Raw genomic sequence first — 21,444 nt, forward strand, 5'->3', positions numbered from 1 at the left:
ATCTTTTAAAATAGAAACCGTATATTGAAGGTGATGGGAGGAGTTCCTTTCTTTTTGTTTTGTGGTTTTTTTTAAATGAATCCAAATGTATTCAGCTGCAATAGCAATTGCAATGTACCCAGCTGCAATTACAAGTGAAGTAGCTGTAAATGAGTCTGTTTACCATAAGTATAGGTGAATAATTAAATTCTGATTTCTAATCAGAGGAGAATAATAAAAGAATGCGGTTATTTGGGTTCTTTTTTCCCCTTGCAAGTGTCTTTAAGCAAGTATTACTGATGGACTTCCAAAAATTTTGCAGAGCCCCTAGGTAAACCAACTTTATAAACCAAGATGCAGCACAAATGAATGCATTGCATGTGCAAAATACACAAGTTTTGCACCAATAAATGAAGTAATTTCCGATTTATTTAGTAAAATTAATGAGATTTATTTTGAAGTTTTTTTTCTTGCATATATTTTTTATTGCCCTGAGGAAGACAATTTTATATGTATTAGAAACCATGCTTTGATCTTCTAAATGTGAAGAAAGGGTTGGCAGCTTCTCTTAGACGCTCAGTCTGGCAAGGCTTTGTACTCCTGGAGGAACAAAAAACTCCCGGAATTCATGGTCTGGGTTCACTGTGGACACTGAGTTGTCTCTGGTAAGAAGTGCTCTGGTGCTCACAGGTCTGTCACTCCTGCCCAGTGTGGCACAGCCCACACTCTGCTGGGCCTCTGCCAAGTAACCTACCTGACATCACCTGCTCAGTGTCTCGTGTGACTGGGGCAGGAATGAAACAGGAACAGACCTGTACCACAGAGCAGCCAGCAGGTGGAACTGGGCAAGAATGCCTTTATGGTGAGGAGTGTGGCGCTGTCCCTCGTGCTCAGCACTCCTGTGATCAGGCTGGGCCCAGGCCTTTGCTGCCTCAGTGCCAGAGCAATGGCTGCAGTGACACATGACATGCTGCAGAGTAGGGAGTGCTACCCCTCCCTACATCTGCTGGGTTTATTTTAGCACAAATGTCAACGCTTAGCCATAACAGATTCCCTCTTCAAGGAGCTTGTAGAGATAAATCTACAGAAATAATTATGAAAAGGTTTTCATTCTCTGTACTTCTAACCATGATGATTTTCACACACACAGGACTTCCCTACTCTTCCAGAGTTTGGATTTCCTGTTGGAGTTATTTAGGAGAAGCAGAACACAGATTTTTGGCAGAGGAGCAGGGAGATTTTTGTGCTGTGAGCAAGCAGTGAGTGCTCTGCCTCTAGAGGTACAAAGATAGCTGGGGTCAGCTGTGCCAACAGAAGATCTTCTGTTCAGCCTGGCTAAGCTGGGCACCTAAACACCAAATTATTTACCTAATCAAAACCCACAGCATTGAACTGAATATGGTTCTTGTGTTACAGGAGTCTTATTTAAAAGTGCTTGAGTCACTAAGCAAGAGTTTGTCCTGAATTTTGCATTGACTTTGTGAAGAGCACGTAGTTGTTGGCTGGAACACTCAAAGGAAGCACAGCTTCTCTGGAAGTGCTCTAGCAGACTGTCCTGATAGAAATGTACTTAATACAGAACAGTCCTCTACTTTTTCCAGGTTGTACACAGTCTCTATAATGCCTTCCATGGCTTCTGTGGGCAGGATGTTGAGCACATTGGATTGAAACTTTTTCTCCAAGTCTTCCTTTTCCAGAGGTTTCCTCCAGTGCCCGTAGAAGGTAGTGCAGCGGTCGCTGATGGTGCTGCCGCCCTGAAGCGTGACGCTCACTTGGCAGTACAGGCTGTCAAAGCTGGGTGTGTTGTCAGGAGGGTGCTCCAGCTGTGTTTTGCAGAGGAGCTCCCTCAAGGCCGGCCGGTGAATGTTCTCACTGCTGAAGGACTGGACTGACATGCTGCCATCCAGCAAAGCCGAGCACGCAACAAACTGGAAGGAGTGTCGTGCTTCGTGCTCTGAGGCTGGGCTGGGTCTGTTCACGTATTTGACCTCAGGGACTTTGAGAATGACTTTCTCGATTTTATCAATGGGGAGCAGGCTCTCACTGCTCTCCACGAGCTTCCTCCTAACAGAAGATGCTGCATCAGCCACCCAGTGTGTTGCAAGATGAGCAGGAAAACGTTTGATGGCCACATCTTGCTGGTCCAAGAGCCATGGGTAGGACTGCAAGGTTGGCAGAGTCTGTGGGTTGTAATCTGTATAGAAGGCACCCATCCCTGACTCCATGTCCAAGATCTGTTTGTTTCCTTGAAGGCCCTGTAAAGCTAAGCAAGCTGCTTCCAGTCCATTCTTGGCAGCATTCCCAATATGGAGGGGTTTTATTTGGGTTGCTGCATTAGCCAGTGGGGCACCTGCATAGGAGGCAGCAATAGCCAAGGCATTTTTACATTCCAGCTGGTCAAGAGCTAGCAGTTTAGCACAAGCTGCTGCGCTCCCCATCGTACCAACCACAGCCGGAGGGTGAAACCTGAAAAACAAAAGTATCTTCATTTCCAGATCTCAAAAACTCACCCAAATTCACTATCTACAAAAGCTTTTCATTCATTGCCATGGGAAATGGATCGGACCATAAAGAAACATACATTCAGCATTCACATGTGGGCCTAACTGAGTTATCACATTTCCCCAGGAAAAAGTAAAACTGGAATAGTGCTGCTTGCAGTAAGTCCTTCCCAGAAAGCGATGGAAACATTAGTGCTGCTCATAGTTTAAAGCAAATTTATAGTCAAATATAAAGTTATATTTATTATTATTTAAATTTATATATTATTCTAAATCTATAAAAATTCAAACTACGGAGATCATTGCCTCATTCTGAATTAATCAATGCTTTAAAAAAAAATCTATTAGCTACAGAGTTAGGAATCAAATGTATTTATGTGTAAGATGAGCCTTCCCAAAATTTCCAACAAACAGCTTAGGAAATATGAATAACTGTGCCACCTGTATATTAACTGACATTTAATTATGTATATTAGCACTGATAAAAAACACCTCCACTCCATTTTCTACTTTAACCATTTCTATGTACCTTCTTGGGATATTCCTGGCTTCTCTGGAGAAGTGCAGCAACCTGCCTTGCACTTCGATTCCCACATTGAAAGCTAAGAGCAGATCAAGACCTGAGATTTTTTTCTTCTGAGGGAAGGCTTCTGAGAGTGCAATCAATGCAGGGAGCACAGCCCCAGATGGATGTGTGGCTGGATGCCAGGTGTCATCAAAATCCATTGAATGCACCTAGTGGAAAGAGAAGCATTTGTATGTTAGAAATAAACTCTGACTTTGCAAGGTTGCCTCAGTCAAATGGAACTACTGCAACTGGTATTAAAAAGTGCCAGAGAACTAGATCTTTCTTAGAAAGCAAAAATTTCAAAAGTCTTTTAAAGAGCTTTACTCCCAACATGGCTGTCTGAGAAGTGGCAATGCAGCAGAGATCTTTCCTCAGAGGAGAATAATTCTAATTCAGCTTGTACCAGCCTGAAACTGGTGTGACAGTGATTCCTTTTTTCTGCAGTTTCTGCTTTCATTAGACTGGTATAATTAAAGCAGCTGTTCTAGGTCCACCATGTGAACAATGAATTTTCTCTTTCCCCAAAACATAATGAAATATAAACACAATGAAATTCCTTCTCCGGTGCTGGAACTGATGCTACCATTAGGACTCACACCATAAAACTGTAGCAGCTAAATACTGCTAAATGGAATTTATATCATCAGAACTATTTTTTCTGCTGGAACCATCTACTGTAAAGAGGCACAAGCCTGAAAATGTACAGGAGGCTTTATTTTGTGAATTTTAAGCACACTGAAACAAGACCTGTCACACAAGAAACCAGATTTCCTGGAGTTGCTGGGAGAAAAATACAGTGTGAATATGGAATGAGCTGCTTGGCTCAAGAGAGTATCCCAAGAGGTGCCTTCTCTTTCTCATGCCCAGAGCCCAGCTGCTCAGGAAGGTTTTAGGTGTTCCCAGCACAGCATATGGCTGCTGATCTGGCAGCAGATTGTCCCCAAAAGTGCAGTCGGTGTTTGTAATGCACAGCTTGTCACACACATTCCTTCCTCCGGTGAAGTTTTGAGAACCCCCAAATACCTGAGAGCATCAGGGACAGCATTTTTTTTTATTTAGCATACTAAAACACCTCAAAAACCTGAACTCTCACATCTGTTCACCCTCAGAGCAAACTGGGAAGGTGGTCAGGCTCCCCAACAGTCAGGTTTTGCCCTGTTATACTGTGATTCTGCATTTTTGAGGACTGTTTCTAAACAGATAGAAGAAAACACAATGTCTGCCTTGAAAACCTTTGATGCCATCTGGGAAGATGCCCTGCAGTGCAGGGTAAGGGTAGTTGTGGCCAATACCCTGTAAGCTATGTTTCTGGTGTCTTCAGTAAGTGCTTAAACTGACCTGTGACCAAGATATAAACTGATCATATATATGCTAACAGCCACATCTGAATATCTAAGGGCTGCTAGGAGCTGAGCAGTACCAGATCTCATTTCCAAGGTAATTTTCTCTACATTGGAAATGAGCTGTTAAATTGGACCTCTGATATTGTTGTCACACGAATTTAAATAGGCTTAATATTACTATTTCCTTGGTTGGTCACCTTTCCTAGTTTTGCATAATTGCCAAATTTTTCTACCCCACCTCTTGTGCATCTTTCAATTTCAAACAGTTTCAGCCTCAATCTGAATTTAAACAAATGTCTGGGGAGTCAGTTATTGCTTTAATGACAAAGTGCATGTCCAAAATATATCACTGGCTTTTGGAAACTGTGTAACTGAGGATTAAGTTGCCTTGTGACATTATGTCTGTGTGTATCTATATGTGCATCTGTGTTTTTCTGTAACTGTACTTTGCCAGTTGGCAAGAAATTCGGATCTAGCTCAGTGAAATGAGCTAGAGGGTGCGTTTTTAAGCAGCTACAGCAAGGTTGTAGCCTTGCTACAAGATTGCCAGGTTGTAAGATGTAGAGTTCTGACACTTGACAACAGCCCCAGGTCCCATATTAAATGTAAGGGATGCTGTTGAGTTGGATCATACATATATTATACCTTAAGTTTAGACTCACTGGAAGGAAGTTAAAGCACATTAGGAGAATAATATAGAAAAGTTTTGTAGCAGGCTTCAGAATAAGCTATGATTTTTGGGACATTCTGTTCTCTATAGAGCAAGAATGGCATCAATTTGTATGATTTCAGAGCAAATAAAAGAGCATCCCTTACAGCCACTCCATTCACAAAAGCTGCATACAGAGGAGGCAGTCGGAAATCCAAGTGGCCCCAGATGGTACTGGATAAATCTGAGCTGTAGATCTGAAACAAATTGACATAAATTAATTCAAAGTCCTGAACCTAAGGATAAATGTGCATTGTATCTCTGATGTAACTGAGAGCAGACCATGTCCTCTGGGGACCTAACTGCTCCCTTTTATGAGAAAAATACTGTTCTTTCAGAAAGTCTGAAAAGGAAGTCAGTTTCCTGTTGGCTTATGTCCTATTCCACCCAAACAGAGCTTGGGGGGCTCCAGCACCACCCACCTGGCACTCAGTACCTTCACACAACCTCTGGCCACTGAATGCCCCTTCTCACCACCCATTGACAGCATCACAGTATCAGCTGGGCTGGAAAAAACCTCTGAGACCATCAAGTCCAACCTAAATGATATGGGACTGTCATCATCTTGTTGGAGAAGATGTCTCATTAAAGGGTTTTGTTTTCTGTGTGTTAGTAAGAGCCTGAGTAAATGATAGATGGCCTCCTGGTGCTGCAAACTGAATAAAAGGGCATAAATTACCCTGGTTTGGAAGGGGGAATTCTCTGTGGGAAGAGACTAACTGGCACACAGAGCTCTGGAGCACAACTCCACCCAGGCAGGTCTGAATGATAAAACAGGGGGCTGAACTCCTCATTGATGCACTCCTGTGCTGGGAAGGCTTCTTTCCAGGGTCAATTTCTCTGCTAGTTTGAGGAGAGCAAGACTGGAGGAGAAGCATGGCTAATGCACCTCAGACCATTGTGTTTTATGGACTGCAAGTAACCCACTCCTAACTCCCCATCTCATTAACAGTTCCTTGATTTGAAGGGCTGGTGATAAGTGATGCTTACTTTGTTGGTGTTTTTAATAAGATGTCATAGGTGAAAGAAAGGAAGGGGTTCTCAGTTGACTGTGTTTGTAAGGGAGATCTTAGCACATAGACTGATACACAGACTTTTGCCCATCCAGAGTGGAAAGTAATTTGAGCACTGAAGTTTCACTGTCTCCAGTGGGAAGAACACAATTTCTCTCTTTCCATCCATGAAAGAATTTCACCATGGCAAAATTTCCTTTTCATTGCTCAAGTTTTCCCTTGCTTTCTTAAAGCTAAACCTTAGGATGTGCCATGAATGCCAGACAGCTTACCTTGCTGTACTGTGCCACTTTGTGGAAGACCTCAGTGCTGGTACCCAGAAGCCCCACTCCAAGAGTATCCAGAATCATTCGCTTACTTCTCTGAATTACTTCATCTGTCAACTGATTTGCATTCAAACCATGAATCACCTTGGCAAAATTTCCTGTAACTGTCTGGGAAGGGAAGAAATAAAGAAAAAGAAGAAGTAGATATTTCTCTATATTTAAAGTAAACACTCTATTTTCTTTCCTCCTTTTTTTTTTCTTTCCTCTTTTTTTTATCCTTTCAGTGTTTGGGCTATTGTCTAGCACGCTGGCCATTTCTGCCCCTGCTTACATGAATTGCATCAGCAAAGCCAAGGTTTGAATTCTTCCTCTTTTTATTCCGAGAAATGCCACTTATTTATAATTTACTTATGCTTTCATCATTATCGTTTTCTGGTCTCAATTTCTTCTGCTTCTCCCCGAGCCCTTGAGAGTATGCACTGCAGGTGCTATAACTATGCAAGATTATCATCTCTATCTCATCCCCATCTCATCCCCATCTCATCTCCATCTCTAATGACTATTCACACACACACATCCCCCAAACAGAAATAAAAACATCTGTCTTTCCCATGGCACCTACTTATTGGTATTGAAATCAGTGGGAGAGTAGCATTTCAAGCCAGTGCACCCACTACCACACAAGAAGGCAAGATTTAATCTCCCTGATTGGCAGCCTTACTATCCCAAATCTTGCTGAGCTTGGAGCTGAGTAGGAGGCAGGAGTTGGCAGCCCTGCCTTGCACATACTGCTCATAGCTCCCAGCTCCCATTGAATTCACTCTCAGCTGGAGTCCCAGCTTTTCTCCAAGACAAGGTCTTGCCTCTTTGAAAATCAGTGGCTCCTTGTTCCTGGATCCTACTGATCTGGGAATTATATATATTTATTTTGCTCTCCTATTGAGCAATGACCCATTATGCAAATTCAACCTGCTTCTTGGCTGTGAGCTGCTGTTAGTATCTGTTTCAGAAAATTATCTCAAACTTCCCTTCCTGGACCATTAGAAACGTCCCACTTCCTGGATCATTAGAAGTAATGTGTAGAGGTACTCATTATTTACAACCTAAAAAAGAAACAGTTTCTTTTTTATACTGGCAGTAGTGAATATTTATCTTCTCTCTCTTTGGAAATGATCTCCTTTCATTTCCCCTCTTCATTGCCCTTCCTTTACTCCCCTGTACATATCCACACAGAGTGTTGGTGTTGCCTTTTGGCCTTCATTTAGCTGAGATAAACAAACCAAACTCTGCTGTTGTCTCCTCTGCAATATGGACTCAGCCCTACCATGCTCATTTATTTTCATTGCGCTGTTCACACTGCATTCCTCTTTCTCTAGCAATGATGACCTGCCATAGACATATTTTATGAAAAATCTTTTTGATAGGATCTTTTCTCCTGAGAAGCTGAGAAACTTCAGAAATGAAATGTAAACAATAATTATCTGCTGCTGTAGAGTGCAACAGGTGCATCTTTGATTGGTCTTATGTGGTTCTTTTTAATTAATGGTCAGTCACAGTCCAGCTGTCTCAGACTCTCTGGTCAGTCACAAGATCTTATTATCATTCTATTCCTCTCTTTTTCTAGCTTTCTGATGTCTTTTTTCTCTTTTCTCTTAGTATAATTTTAGTACACAATTTTCTTTTAACATAATATATATCATAAAATAATAAATCAGCCTTCTGAAACATAGAGTCAAGATTCTCATCTCTTCCTTTGTCCTGGGACTGCTGCAAACACCACCACAGTGATCAGAATTGTACCCACCATTACAAACAAGTTCTCACTCACACTTGCAGTGAAGCATTAAGATTGTCCCAAGGGAGAATTACAAGCAGTTTAAAGCAGGTGGACCCCATATCCCATGGTGTGGTGGTCACCAACTGCAGCATTTGGAGTGAGGATATGAAAGCTTAAATAGAGAATTACAGTGCAAGGAAACAAGACAGTACCTTTGCCCACATCCTGCAGGGGTGATGCACGTCCCAGAGAGATGCAGCAAATGAGTGGTGGCCAGTGAGCAGGGGAACTCTCTCACTATTTATGTGTGTCTGCCTTAGGTGGGGGAAGGAATATTAGGCCTTTCCACTTCTGCATCTTGTCCTATTTCCTCTTCTGCCTATAAATGTTCTTTTTTGTTTCACTTTCAACTTTCCTCTGACTAATTGCACTACAAACCTCTGGGACACATGTGATAGGACTTAGCCAGTCATGTTTACATATTGTGTAAGTTAATACATGTAATACTTCATTACCAGATAGGAGCTGATTCATCTGGCAGCATGGAGAGCTGTGTGGAACCACAGTAATACATGGCTGGAAAAGTCCAGTACTAGACTAGAGGATGGCAAAGGCTGTTTTATTTTAAACAACCTGTTGTTTATTTGTTTTGGTTTGGTTTTTTTTTTCTTCTTTTGCTCTATGTCTCCTCTCTAACACATACAATTCAGACTTGGGAAATGTGTGCCATAAGAATTTCAGACCATAAATTGGATTAAGACAGTTCTTGGCTCTTAGCAGTGTTTTAACAGCATGAATCACTGTGTGTTAGCAATAGATAGTGAGTGAGAAATCCCTGCCTAGCCCATCAGGAAGGGAGCAGACCCCACAGGAGTATGACTAGGGGCCACTGAATAATTCTGAAGTAAATAAGTAACCATGTCTGAAGTATGGAAATCGCCTGGGTTAGGGAACAAAGCATCAAATCTCAGAATTGCTGCCTTGCACTTACATGATAAATGCTGCCTAAAACAGTCTATGAACCTCAGCCCTTTACTGAGAATAGCTCTAAATAATTTTGTAATGCCTTATCTAACTCCTGAGTGCTTCCAGGTAGATAACAACATGAGTCTAGAGGTGAAGCTAAGCATCAATTTGAGTGGTTCTAACCACAATTGAAAGGTCCTATTTCAGGCTGTGTCCTTCCCCCTCTCCTGTCCCTGGGTACATGGTCCTTCTCCTCCCTGGGTCAGCCCTGATGCTGAGCAGACCCATTTCTGAGCTGCTCCAGCCTGTCTCTGTGATCCTCAGCAGTCAGGCATAACTGAGTTTCATTCCCTCGGAAATGCAAAATTAAATCTTGCAGCACAAGTGTGGCATTCACATTCTCTGAAAAATCCCTTTGCCCAGGATTTTTCTCCTGGGAGGCTGTGAAGCCTCAGAGAAAAGGGAAACAATTCTTATCTCATTTGCTTCTCCTGTGTTTTGCTCCTTTGGAATGTGTTTGGAGATTGTTTACCAACAGGTGGTTGTTTCATTGGTTTCATGTGAATTGTTTTGACTCATTGGCCAATCAGTACCAAGCTGTGTCAGGACTCTGGAGAGAGTCATGAGTTTTCATTATTATCTTTTTAACCTGCTGTAAGTATCCTTTCAGTATTCTTTAGTATAGTTTAGTATAGCATTCTTTAATATAATATAGTATCATAAAATAATAAATTAGCCTTCTGAGAACATGGAGTCAGATTCATCAATCCTTCCTCTATTGGGCACCCTGCAAATACAATAGCACAAGCAGAGGGAGGGAGGAGTAGGGCTAGCAGTATTCTGTGAAATTTTGGGAGAGCATGGACAAGGAACATGAGAGAAAGAGGGAATCAGCTGTTCCCCAGCAAGCTCTAAGCAAGACATTTGCCTATTTTGCCCATGCTTTTAGCCAGTTCTGCTTTTGGGTATCATCTGCTGGTGCATAACCTGATGCTGAAAATTGCACTGGGTAACAAGGGACCTTCAATGACAGAAACAGGGATGAGTCAGTGCATGGATACAGCCAAAGGCCTGGGACTCCTAAAACCCAGCCCTACAAACACAAACATAATTTTGTACAGGCTAACCTGCACCATGTGAAGGTTGCATTTAAACCCTTGTCCTGTCTTTCTTTTAAATATGAGCAGCTGTTCAGCATGGCTACTAAACCTATTCCCACACTTTTCTCTATGAGTATGACAGCGTTCCCTCACCCATGTAGGAGGTATAACTTGCATCTACATAAAACATGCCAGCACATGTCCTAGGTCCTGGGTTTGTTTTGCCAAATCCTGACCCCATGGGGTTAGAATGAGCATCTGTGCTTCTTACTTGCCCCCCATATTTCCCCACTGAGGAAAACCTCAGAGGTAGCCTGAAGAATTTTCTTTGGTGCTGATAAAATCCACCTGACATATTGGGATTGCTCAGGTTGACAAGGTTGGCAGTGGTTAGAAAGGTTCATAGAAGTTAATGCTATTGGGCTGATAAAGGGAAAGATTTTGTTTACTTTCACTTCTGTTCTTTCAGCTCATTCTTCTCTTAGAAAATTGGACGAAAATATTTAAATTTCAGAACCATACAATCACAGACTGGCCGCAGTTGGAAGGGAGCTCCAAACACCATCTTGTCCAACCTCTAACAAGGCTACCCGGAGCAGGCTATGTTCTGTTAGGTTCTGAATATCTCTGAGGACAGAGACTCCACAGCCACCCTGGGCAACCACAAAAAATATTAAATAAAAGATATTCAAAACCCTAAAGTTCACCATCTTTCCCAAAACCTTTGGGATATAATTTATAAACCCATTCTGTTTCTCATTTCTTTCTCCTCCTCAGGTGAGATAGAAGTTCCACTGCCTTAATCCCATGATGAAACTCCAAAGTGAATTTGGACGGACCCAGAACTTGTGATGTGCCTTGCAGTGTGCTGTGCAGTCACATGCTGCTGGCTGATCTCAGATATGAGGTCACTTCCTTCTGTCATCCTGATTGCAGGACGGACTGTCCCATGCATTGCAATAATTACATTAGTATATTTATGGACTGAACTGAGATATTACGAGAAAGAGACTTTTTTTTAAAAAAAGAATGAAGTGAAACAGTACTTTTGCTTGGGAAACCAATTTCCCAACTGTGGTCTGCAGATCTCAGGCTCAGGTGTACACTGTGGAGTGTGAGGGAAAAGAAAGCAATATGAAAATCACTGCAGGGGGAACAGGCATCTATACAAAGTCCTGTACCTGCACAGCAGAATTCCTAGGGGTCTGAACAGAAGAAGGTTGGAAATCAGTGACTGAGAGTTTGGTACAGCCTGTGTACCCTGACAAAGGGAATCTGCTGCTTTCCTCTTCTTTGACACAATACTCATGGTTCAGCAATTTGGGCAGACAATTTGTTAACTAGCAAGTGTGGTGGAAAGACAAAATGTGTTCATCCAAATGTCATTTGCAGCATTGCACACAGCTACAGTAATGAGCTGTGTTGATTACAGAACAAGGCTTTAGAAAACCAGTGCCCCACAGAGTCTATTTTCTCCTGCTGACATCACATTTTTAAGCTGTTTTTTCCTTCTTTTGCCTCCAGTTATTTTAGGCTAAACTCTGCCCACACCTGCAAACTGTATGTTTGCAACTGAAAGCAATTTTGGCCCTAGCCTTATGCTCCTTTTGTTCTAAGGAAATATTAAAAATTATGACAAAATACAGAGCCCAGGCTTCCTATTTTCCAAGCCAGCTTTTAAGAAGTAACTTTGTTCATGGCCTGTGCTTAGATGAGAAAACAGGAGACAGATGCCAGCCAGTGTGTTGTGTTTACAGAGACTCTGCTGTTGCTTACTGTCTGAAAACAAGTTGCAAGTTCAGAACTTTCTCCTTTTCCCTCTACTGGGATATTTAATTACAGTGAAAAGCACTAACACACAGCAAATGCAATAGGCAATGATTGCACCTTGAAATGTATCATCCTGGAAATTTCCAGCCTACAGTAGTTCTCTTATTCACTTACTTGCACAACTAGTGGCAGTGGCAGTGAAATCTCTGAGAAGTTACACCCTTGTTTGTTTTTTTCAAAGTTCCCACAACAAATCTTGGAAGTTCCGGGCCATGTTCTGGTAAAGGTTGCTAGGAGTCAATGTGCTGGTCAGTGCACTACATTACACTGCCCTTCTTGCCTTCCTAAATTAGCAGTGCTATTCCTTAATGCAAGACCTCAAGGCTCATTTTAACTTGTAATGTAGATGCTGGTTTGCTTAAATGAGCTGTGAGTTAGAGGCACCAGACAAACCTGGAATATTCCCTCAGGATCACATTCAAGACACATCATTTATGGAGCAGTGTGAAGAGACCTGGTCCATAACAATATGAAAAGACACTGCAGCTCCATGACATTCCTGTTGAATCAATTCAGCTCTCACCAGAGCTACAAGCTTTACCTGTTTTACTGGTGCCAGCACTCAGTTTTACCCTGTCTTCTGCAGCACCCTCAGGCTCTGCTGCAATACTGTGGATCACATGAAATCCTTCGTTGGAAGGACTAGGAAATGAGTCTGGTGGTGCTTTGGGGGGTCTTTGATAGTTTATGGCACCTTCTAAGATAGCACAGCTGCATCTCATGTAGCTGAGCCAGTTATGCCTCATCAGAAGGGATAAATACCTTCAGGCCTGTGTGTGAATGTGACTTTCCCTGAGGTGTGGGGATTTACATCTAAGTCAGAAGTGTAAGGGAGGACAATTGATGTGACAAAACCCACCATCTCCCCTCCACAGCGCCTGCTTCTTATCAACCTTCTATCTGATCTGGCTCAAACCCCAGAATCTCTGGTGGTGGGTGTTTTCCCCCTCTGTCTAATTTGGATCAGAGGTTTTGCCACCAACATACCCCCAAACTCATCTCCTCCCCTTGGTGGGTGCAATCCCTGCCCCAGCACTCTGCTGCCTCTGCAAATAGCCAGATGTTTGATGATCTCCAAAGATCTCCAGTGTGAATAATAGCAGTGTGGGCCATCACATAGGTGTTGTGTACCTGCAGTTTCCAGAACTACTTTTTGTTTTTGGCAGCCTGTGGCAGCCTGTAGCACACTCTGCTCCCTTAATCAAAGAGCAGCTCATGATGTCTATATTATGTGACCAAGATGCAGCCAGATGTCATTACATGACTTGTGCTATTTGGGCAGAAGATAAAACTTGACTAGCATAAATTCAGAGTTTCATGAGCAGAGACCAAACTAGTGAGAGCACATGTGAGGGATGTGGCAATTTTAATTAAATTACCAGCAGAACTCCAGTGGTGCAAATGAGGCTTTACCCACTGTGCTAGGCTGTGCATCATACACAGAAAGGCACCAAGAAAATTGATGCTCCTGGTCACTTCAGAGATGTCAGGACATAATGGGCCCCAGCAAGCCTGTGATGGTGGTCCAGTGGGGAGATACAGTATCAAGATCTAGTATACAACAAGCTTAACCATTGATTAAGGGATAAAAAAGCCTCTCTGTGTCTATACTAGTTCTCAGGGATTTGGAATCCCTAGGAAATTATCCAAGATTGATTACAAACTTTTGTATGCACTGAAACGGCTAAAATAACACCTATAGAATATACAGCAAGACCAGAATGAAAAATAAAGCAGCATTCTTCAAACAGAAACAAGTTTTGGGGCAAAAAAAAAAAAAATCACCTAATTTTGTGAGAGTCCATCATTTACCTGGCAGCAGCTGCAGAAGGCTTGAGACTGGTGCTGGAAGATGCTGTGTGAGTTAACAGAATTGTTCCTTCAGCTTTCGGGGCAGATGTTTTCTCTCTTCCTCCCAGCTTTGTCCCTCCCAAACACCGCCCCTCCTGGAAAGATTTAAACAATGAGTCATGTTACAAAATCCACACACAGAGTACTTGTTGCTAATGGAGCGCCCACTGTTCAAGCTCTTGCCATGAGTTAATTTCCACCCTTCCCTCCTAGCTGCTGGACAGAACCACCTGTTCAGACATCATGATTTCACTGAGATCCCCAAGGCAGCCTGGGTATCCCATGAGTGACAAGTATGTCCCTGCTCTTTTGGAGCACTCCAACAACTGCAAAAAACAGCTTTTTCCTCATCTGTGGCTGTACCCAGCTAGATTATGCATTTTCCACCCTGATACACTTCTAAAAGTGCCAAGAAATATTGCAAAACAGCCTGAAATTACACTTTAAAATGCAGCAGTCTCTGATTTATGGTGCAATTATAAAACATGTCATGGTAGTTATTAGTTCTGAGATTGAGTATCACATATTTCAGACTGTAAAACATACTGAGGAATTTCTAGCTGTGATTGTGTATTCACCTCTAAAGAGGAAATGGGCTTAATTACACCAACATTTATAAAAGGGAGAAATAACAGCAAAAATGGAAGAAAGGTTAAATTTGAACATAAGAGCTGTGAATACATAAAACATTTATATTATTGCACTTGTAATTGAGCATCTAAGCAGAAGCTAATGATTTGATTTAAATTGGTCCTTTTTACATAAGTAGCATTTGAAGAATTTTGGGTTTTAGAATTTATAATGACACTATTTTTTCCCTGTGATTACTCATCTCCAGCATAGTAGATTCAACCAGATGCAGGAAGAATTAAAAATCAAGAAAAATAACTACTTTCACAAAATGATAGGAATGATCAACCATGTTGATGCTTCAGTCTTGGCAGGGTTTAAAACTATTCACCTAAAAATGAAACCTACTGTCAGATGCAGAGGACAGTATTTTATTTACCTTTTCCCTCCCTGCAATAGCTGGAAGATGTCCCTCCTTGTATGGCCTTGAATTATTGCAGGAGCCCTAGGGTTAGCTGTAAGGGAAATAATGTGATATTCGAGTCTTGCATTTATTTATTGAAAAAGGTCATATTCAGTGAGAATAGATGGTGGTAGTGGTACCACCAGCTCACACAGCTGATCCTCTTGAATTTGGTAACTCATTTGCATGGCACAATGCCATCACTAAGACTTTGGGGTTTATATAAAATGGAAATAAACCATTCTTAGTTCTCCTTTCCACAATCAGAAGATTTTTCTATTTCTGCAATCTTACTATTGCCACTCTTTATCAAATTGGGCAGATTTGAAGTCTGTTTTGAAGTCTATGCTTTCTTTGGGCATCTATTTTCCTTTTTCTTTCCTTGATTTGTTATGATATTTTATTAAACTCAAGGAGGGGTGGCTGGGGGAGTCCAAAAAGACAGGAGGTACATTTTTTCCCCCATTGAATTAAATGAGTCTCAAATGAAGGAGCAGTGAAATGTTATGGCCCATCGTGGGCTGCCAGCACAATTGCAGTGGGCTGTAAATCACCCTGCCACCAGCCAGCCACGGGGCAGAGCCAATGCAATTCTGTTTCACCACAAAAGCAAAGCAGGAAGCTGCCTTTGGCAGCATCTTGTAGGAGATAGTTTGGTGCCCATGTTGCCTGTGAAAGAAAAGATAAATCAGAGTGGCTTTTAGCCCGACCTACCCATTGCTGCTTTGTGCTTCTGTTGTGTTCAGCTGCTGCTGCCAAAGGAAGGGCTCCTAGGGAGGAAGGCAATGACTGATGCAGAGAAGTAGATTTTCCCCACAGCTTCCTTCTGTCTCACCCTACTACCCTTGGCAAAAGGACTTTCCCCCACCTGCCCAGCCCAGCTGAGCTCTGCACTGCCTCTTTTCTTCCTGTGTTAGCAAGGGCCAGGCATATTTCCCCATGCTTGTCTGCTCTGTGCAGGTTTGGGAAGCCTCTCCAGTCAAAGGCAATTAGTGAAGATGGATGGAGACAGTGAAGGAGGAGAGAAAAGAGAAGATATATGACTGTGTGGGAATAAAACATGACATGTTTCACAAGGACACTGGAAAAGCACAATTTTGAGAAGTGGGAAGGGGCAAGGAAGAGGAAAGGGAAAGGAAAGGAAAGAGGGGAAAGGGGAAAGAAAGGAAGGAAAGGAAAGGGAAAGGGAAAGGAAAGGGAAAGGAAAGGGAAAGGGAAAGGGAAAAGGAAAGGGAAAAGGAAAGGGAAAAGGAAAGGGAAAGGAAAGATACCCCAAGCCCTTAAATATTCCCATCCAGTAAAGTCCCCTGATTCCTCATAGGTCTTCTCTTCCCAGGCCCCAGCAACATTCCTGTGTTCTGACAGAGTAAAATATGTGGTGAGCTTGCTCCTGAGTCCAGGTGAACAAAACTGGTAGGTCTCTGTCCACCCTCAGCACGTCCTTCCATCCTTCCTTCCTTCCTTGCTCCCTCCCTCCCTCTGTCCCTCACATCCTGAGAAATTCCTGTCAGACTACGGAAAGATGGCTTCAAAAGCTCACTGAGGTCTCAGCAGAGGGTAGGCAGCACATGAAGGTGAGCAGCATTCCTTCCTCCATGTCACTACACCACAAAGAAGCCTGGAGGGGAAGAGCTTGCCCAAAGGTCCCACATCACCTCTGGGCCTGCAGGGCAGTGTATCTACTCTGCCCATGGGCTTTGGTCACTCCTGCACTCTGAGAACCACACAAGAGCCTTGACAGGAAGGACAGGAAAGCCTGGCAATGCCCAGCTTCAGATCAGGCATTTTGGAATGTTTCTGAACAATCTGGCTCATCTCAGACCAGACCTGATTACAAATGAGGGAGCAGCACACAGGTTACCAGAGCCCGTGGTGGGATACAAGTCAGTGATGGAACCACCATTGCTGCACCTTCTTTACAGCGTGGGGTTCACCCACAGCACTCTCTAGCACAAACTCCAGCCTCACAGTTGTTAACAATTGGTGAGATTTATAAGGCTGCATATATTTGGGGCTTTTACTGCTTTAACTTTGCTGTTGCTGTATCCTCAGGCTTCCCATTTTTCCAGTGATAACAGTGAGAAACTGTAAGAGTAAAAACTTAAATTCTCAGTTGACTACATGGCTTCAGGTGGTGATGGCTTTAAAAGAAAAAAAATTCTTCAAGAGTCTCGATCATGTGTTGAGAGAAATATATGAATGTAAATCAAGAGTTAATCTATACTGGGAAAAATACATTATTTATAAAAATCTAAATTTATAAATATCTAAAAGAATACAGCGAATTTTAAAATCTTATTCCTTTAGAGTGCCACAAAATTATACTTGCATGAAGCCATTAACCCCAAAAGAGTTCTGATTACAGAAAAGACTGAGAATCTGTCATATGCCTACTCTCAATGTAGGTCAGCGTACACACAGAGCAAAACAGAAGGAAACTTGAGGAAAATTATTTACCCCATCTAGAGAAACTCTTGCTTAAGGTTCTTCTGGAATTTAGATGATTTCTTAAGTTAAAATGGAACATGATAAGATGGCCACATGAGCAGTGACCACATAGGGAAAGGTGCAGATTGGAATGACTGCACTGAATTTAAGAAATTGGAATTTCTTAAATTGAAAAAGCTGGGAACAGGGTGACACACTTGTGTTTATCCATCCATCTTGTGAGAACAATTATTACATAGGCAGGCAAAGTCATGGTAACAGCACACACAAATTAGGGCAGAAGAGCATATGAGGAACAACTGATCTCTTTTATGCTTCTGATGGCCTGCTCATTCACAACTGGATCATACATTTTAAATGATAGAGACATACATTAAATATACCATTTATGAAAAAGATTCAGAAAAATTGGAAATTATTCAGAGGAGCCTAAGAACAATAACAGCCTTGGAAATAATGGTCTGTGAAAGAGGTGTGAGGAGGTTTATTTATCCTAGAAAAGGGAAGCTATTCCATTTCACATCACAGCTAAGCCAGTCCGACCACTGGCACTTGCCTAATGCCCTCCCTCGGGCTTAATCCAGTAAGCTAAATTGCTAGGAAACAAATTTTATTATTTATTTGAATGCTACTCCACTCTATCCTCTGAACTGGCTCATCACAATCACATGAGGGCTGGCTGAATGGGAAAAAATGTAGGGTGGTTCATTTTGCAGCATCTGACCTTCAGATTGGCATAGCTTTAATGTGGAAGTGTACTTCTGTACACAATACAAAAAATACAATCTGTATATTTTAGAAGTAGAGAGTGTTGAACAACTTTGCTCTATCTGCTGAGAAAGAAAAAAAAAGGAATCTGTTAAATATTTATCAGATTCTTGACTGATGTGATAAACCCCTTTATAACGGGAAGGGTATTAAAATATTGTACATAAGAATATTGTGGAATTTCCTTTACTGGAATCATTGCCAATGTATTACCCCAATCTGCCAGGATTAGTTCAAGGTTTCTTTTTCTGCATTGGTGCAGATGTGGATTTTGAGAATGATCTCTTGAGATTCATTCTATCCCTCTTTTTCCAGACTTCACAATCTGCCAAGTTCACCCATCCTGCCTGAGTTAGCTCTAACTGAACTCAATAGTACTTGGAAAAATTGCTTTAACAAGAACAGTGCCAGATTCTAATATTGCTATTTGACTTATATTTTGTTGAAGACCAGAGAAGTATCTGTGAATATGCTGTTCATGGACACATTACCAGACACTCTGCTCATGACCTGCTTTGCACTCTGGAAAACTTCCTGGGCTGGCATAGCTGGTCTGTAAATACACCATGAAAATAAACCCATAAGAACAAGTCACACACCAGAGGTGATTTCCAGGTTAAAGATTTGTACTGCAAATGGGGTTGCAGCACTTGCAAGTAGCTGCTGAAGCACAATGGAAATCCAATTGCAAATAGGGGAAGCAGGGTCACCAGCAGGGAAATGTGTATGCTGAGATATACAATTTCATTAATATATCAGAAGAAAAGTATACCAAACAGTAAAGCTTTGTTGAAATATAACTGGTGTTCCCGTTTAAAATACACTAGTGCAGAAATGGGAAATTGGAGATCAAATGAGGGAGTGAGGTGCTGTATTAGGGACTTTTTTTTTTCCCCTTGGAAATCTTTTCCAGAAATGACAGGCTGCAAGATCGATATACACAGACTTGGAAAATACTGAAATGCATTTAATCTTCTGTCTCCTCAGAGTCAGTAAATGTCATTATTAATGACATTTGATGTTCTCTAATGAAGTGTTTTATGGACAAAATAAATACTGCAGCTTTCTTGTACAAAATTCTCTATTCACTTTACTGCAAGTAAGTTCTGGGAAAAGTCTTGTAGGTAGGATGAAAAAGAAAAAGTAGAGGCATTTTTAAAGAAAATGTAACGATCACTCTAATTAAGAAAACCTTATTACTTAAAGAAGTAGACAAAACTATCTCAAATGCAGGAAGCCTGTGGATTCCCCTGGTCTTTCTGGGGGAGGGATCAAGTAAGAAAAATGCTTTACCAAGTGTCTTTTCAAGTCTTTGGAAGTCCTGTCAAAGGGAGAGGATCAATACTAATGTAGGGAGAGCACATAAACCCTTCAAAGCCACCTGAGCACAGGAGTTGCTGTGGAACCACTCCCACCCTGCCAAGCTGGGCAGCCTCACAGGGGAGCCACCTCTGTGGGACACTGAGCTCCATCCACGGCTCCATTGAGGAGCAGGCAGCTTTCTTCTCTGACGAGCCCTGCAGCCTTTGAAGCTGGGATCTGCTTGCTCTAAAGGGACTGATTAAAGAGGGAGAGGAAGCTTCAAAAGACCTCACTGCCTCTGTGAGCTAACTAGTCAGAAGGCTGCACTGACAACCTCCTATGACATGTACCATAGTTTTTTTTTTAACTTGTTCTGTATTCTGCCCTTTCACATTAGCATCTTCTTTCCATTTGTATGTGAGCACACTGAAGCTTGCAGAAACATCATAAAATGAACAGTTCCTCTACTTCAGATGGGACTCTCCCATATTTTTCCCTGCTGGGCTTCGTGTATTTTTTGTTTGGAAGTTTTGTTGTGATCCTGATTCAGCAGTGTGATACATGGCTGTGAGTACTAAAGGAATAATTCAGTGGGAAGGGCAGTAATAACTGACACATGAAATAGGAAAGGACCAAATATGGTTAACAGCTGGACTCAATAATAAATAATAAATCTTAGTAACTATTCTGTGATTCTCTGAAAATGCTAACAAAATTCTGAAGATGGGTCTGTAATTCCTCCAGACTTTTGTGTGTGTTCATTTAATTTAATTCCACTCATGTAATGCTGCTCTAATGCAGTGCTAATACTGTCAGCTTACCCATTGCCAAATGCAGCCCATTTCAGTCCAAAGCAGGACAATGGACAAATTATCTCACCTTTCTCAGTCCTGGCAGTGAACATTGGGTCAGCATATTCTGCTTATTTCCTTTTCCCACTTCTGTCTGCCCCAGCCTTTCTCAGCTGATTCACCAAATTATCCAAGCCCTTACTGAAAAAAGCATTTCACAAGACACCCATACTAACGGGAATAAATTTTAGAGATTATCTCAGAGGGGAACTTTCAAATGTCTCCACTTTGACTGATATCTATTTTCAGAGAGGCCAAGTGTTTTCTTTATTTTGCTGACACTGCATCAAATAACTCAGATGTCCCATTTGAGGAATTCAGATTAAAAACAAAACCAGGTCCATGTTTATGTAATAAAGAAGCTGACAGAAATGCTTTGGTGATTTGGCAGACATCTAGTTTAACATGTCTTGAAACTGTTGACCTCAGTGATTCACATCTCATCCTTTCAAAGAAAAATTCTTTACTTCACTTATTTTCTCAGTTTATAGTTATGCTTTTTATCTTGAACCCTGTGACCTAACTCATATTTTATCTGAATCCTCTTGAGATAACAGAGGCCACAGAAGACATTTCTTATTTTCATTTGTTCTGTTTTTGTCTTGGTTGTTAAAAATACAGTGGGAAAAAAAGGAGAATTCAAAAAAGGAAGGATAATACCACTTGATCACACTAATCATGATGACCTGGTCTTGTGGCTTATTCTCATCATGCATTTGCAACAAGTCATTCCTTTCCCCATCACTCTCCAACGAGCTAAGGCAGTGGCTGTCAGTCTGTCCCTGCTCCTCCTCCAGTCCTGCCCCTACTCCCTGCAGGTAGCAGATGTCCTATTTGGCATGTCTGTGCTGATAAACAGCAGAGCATGAGGGGGTGAGCACTGGTTTTGGACCCCTGGTTATTTACATTGCCTAAATTTAATTCTGTGTTTTGAGTCATGGACCACTTCAGTTCTCTGTCTGCAAGCCAACCTGCTGCTGAGCCATCAGCACACTAGTGTGACCTCGGAGCCGTGGCCCACAAGCAGAGTCTGCAGACAGGAGAAGACCGTTGTAAATCAGGATAACCCCCGGCGTTGGACAAGGAGGACGCCATTGATATCAGAAGGCTAATTAATTACTTTATTACACTATATCATT

The 21,444-nt window shown here is 41.9% G+C and overlaps 1 protein-coding gene across 2 annotated transcripts; it reads right to left on the minus strand.

Annotated features, from left to right (window-relative positions):
- Positions 1 to 507: 507 nt before the first annotated feature.
- Positions 508 to 12,698, minus strand: ACOD1 (aconitate decarboxylase 1). 2 transcript variants are annotated; one of them, XM_064713197.1, is made up of 5 exons: positions 12,594 to 12,698; positions 6,386 to 6,547; positions 5,208 to 5,297; positions 3,010 to 3,215; positions 508 to 2,445 (listed from the first exon to the last, which is right to left on the minus strand). In XM_064713197.1, the coding sequence occupies exons 2-5, from the start codon at positions 6,461 to 6,463 to the stop codon at positions 1,491 to 1,493; spliced, it is 1,329 nt and encodes a 442-aa protein (XP_064569267.1). In that variant the 5' UTR covers positions 6,464 to 6,547; positions 12,594 to 12,698; the 3' UTR covers positions 508 to 1,490. The 2 variants fall into 2 exon arrangements, with proteins under 2 accessions (XP_064569267.1, XP_064569259.1); XM_064713189.1 differs by lacking the exon at positions 12,594 to 12,698 and adding an exon at positions 8,369 to 8,444.
- Between the last annotated feature and the right edge of the window lie 8,746 nt (positions 12,699 to 21,444).

This window comes from Zonotrichia leucophrys, chromosome 1 (assembly GCF_028769735.1).
Source record: "Zonotrichia leucophrys gambelii isolate GWCS_2022_RI chromosome 1, RI_Zleu_2.0, whole genome shotgun sequence".
Classification (NCBI taxonomy): Eukaryota; Metazoa; Chordata; class Aves; order Passeriformes; family Passerellidae; genus Zonotrichia; species Zonotrichia leucophrys.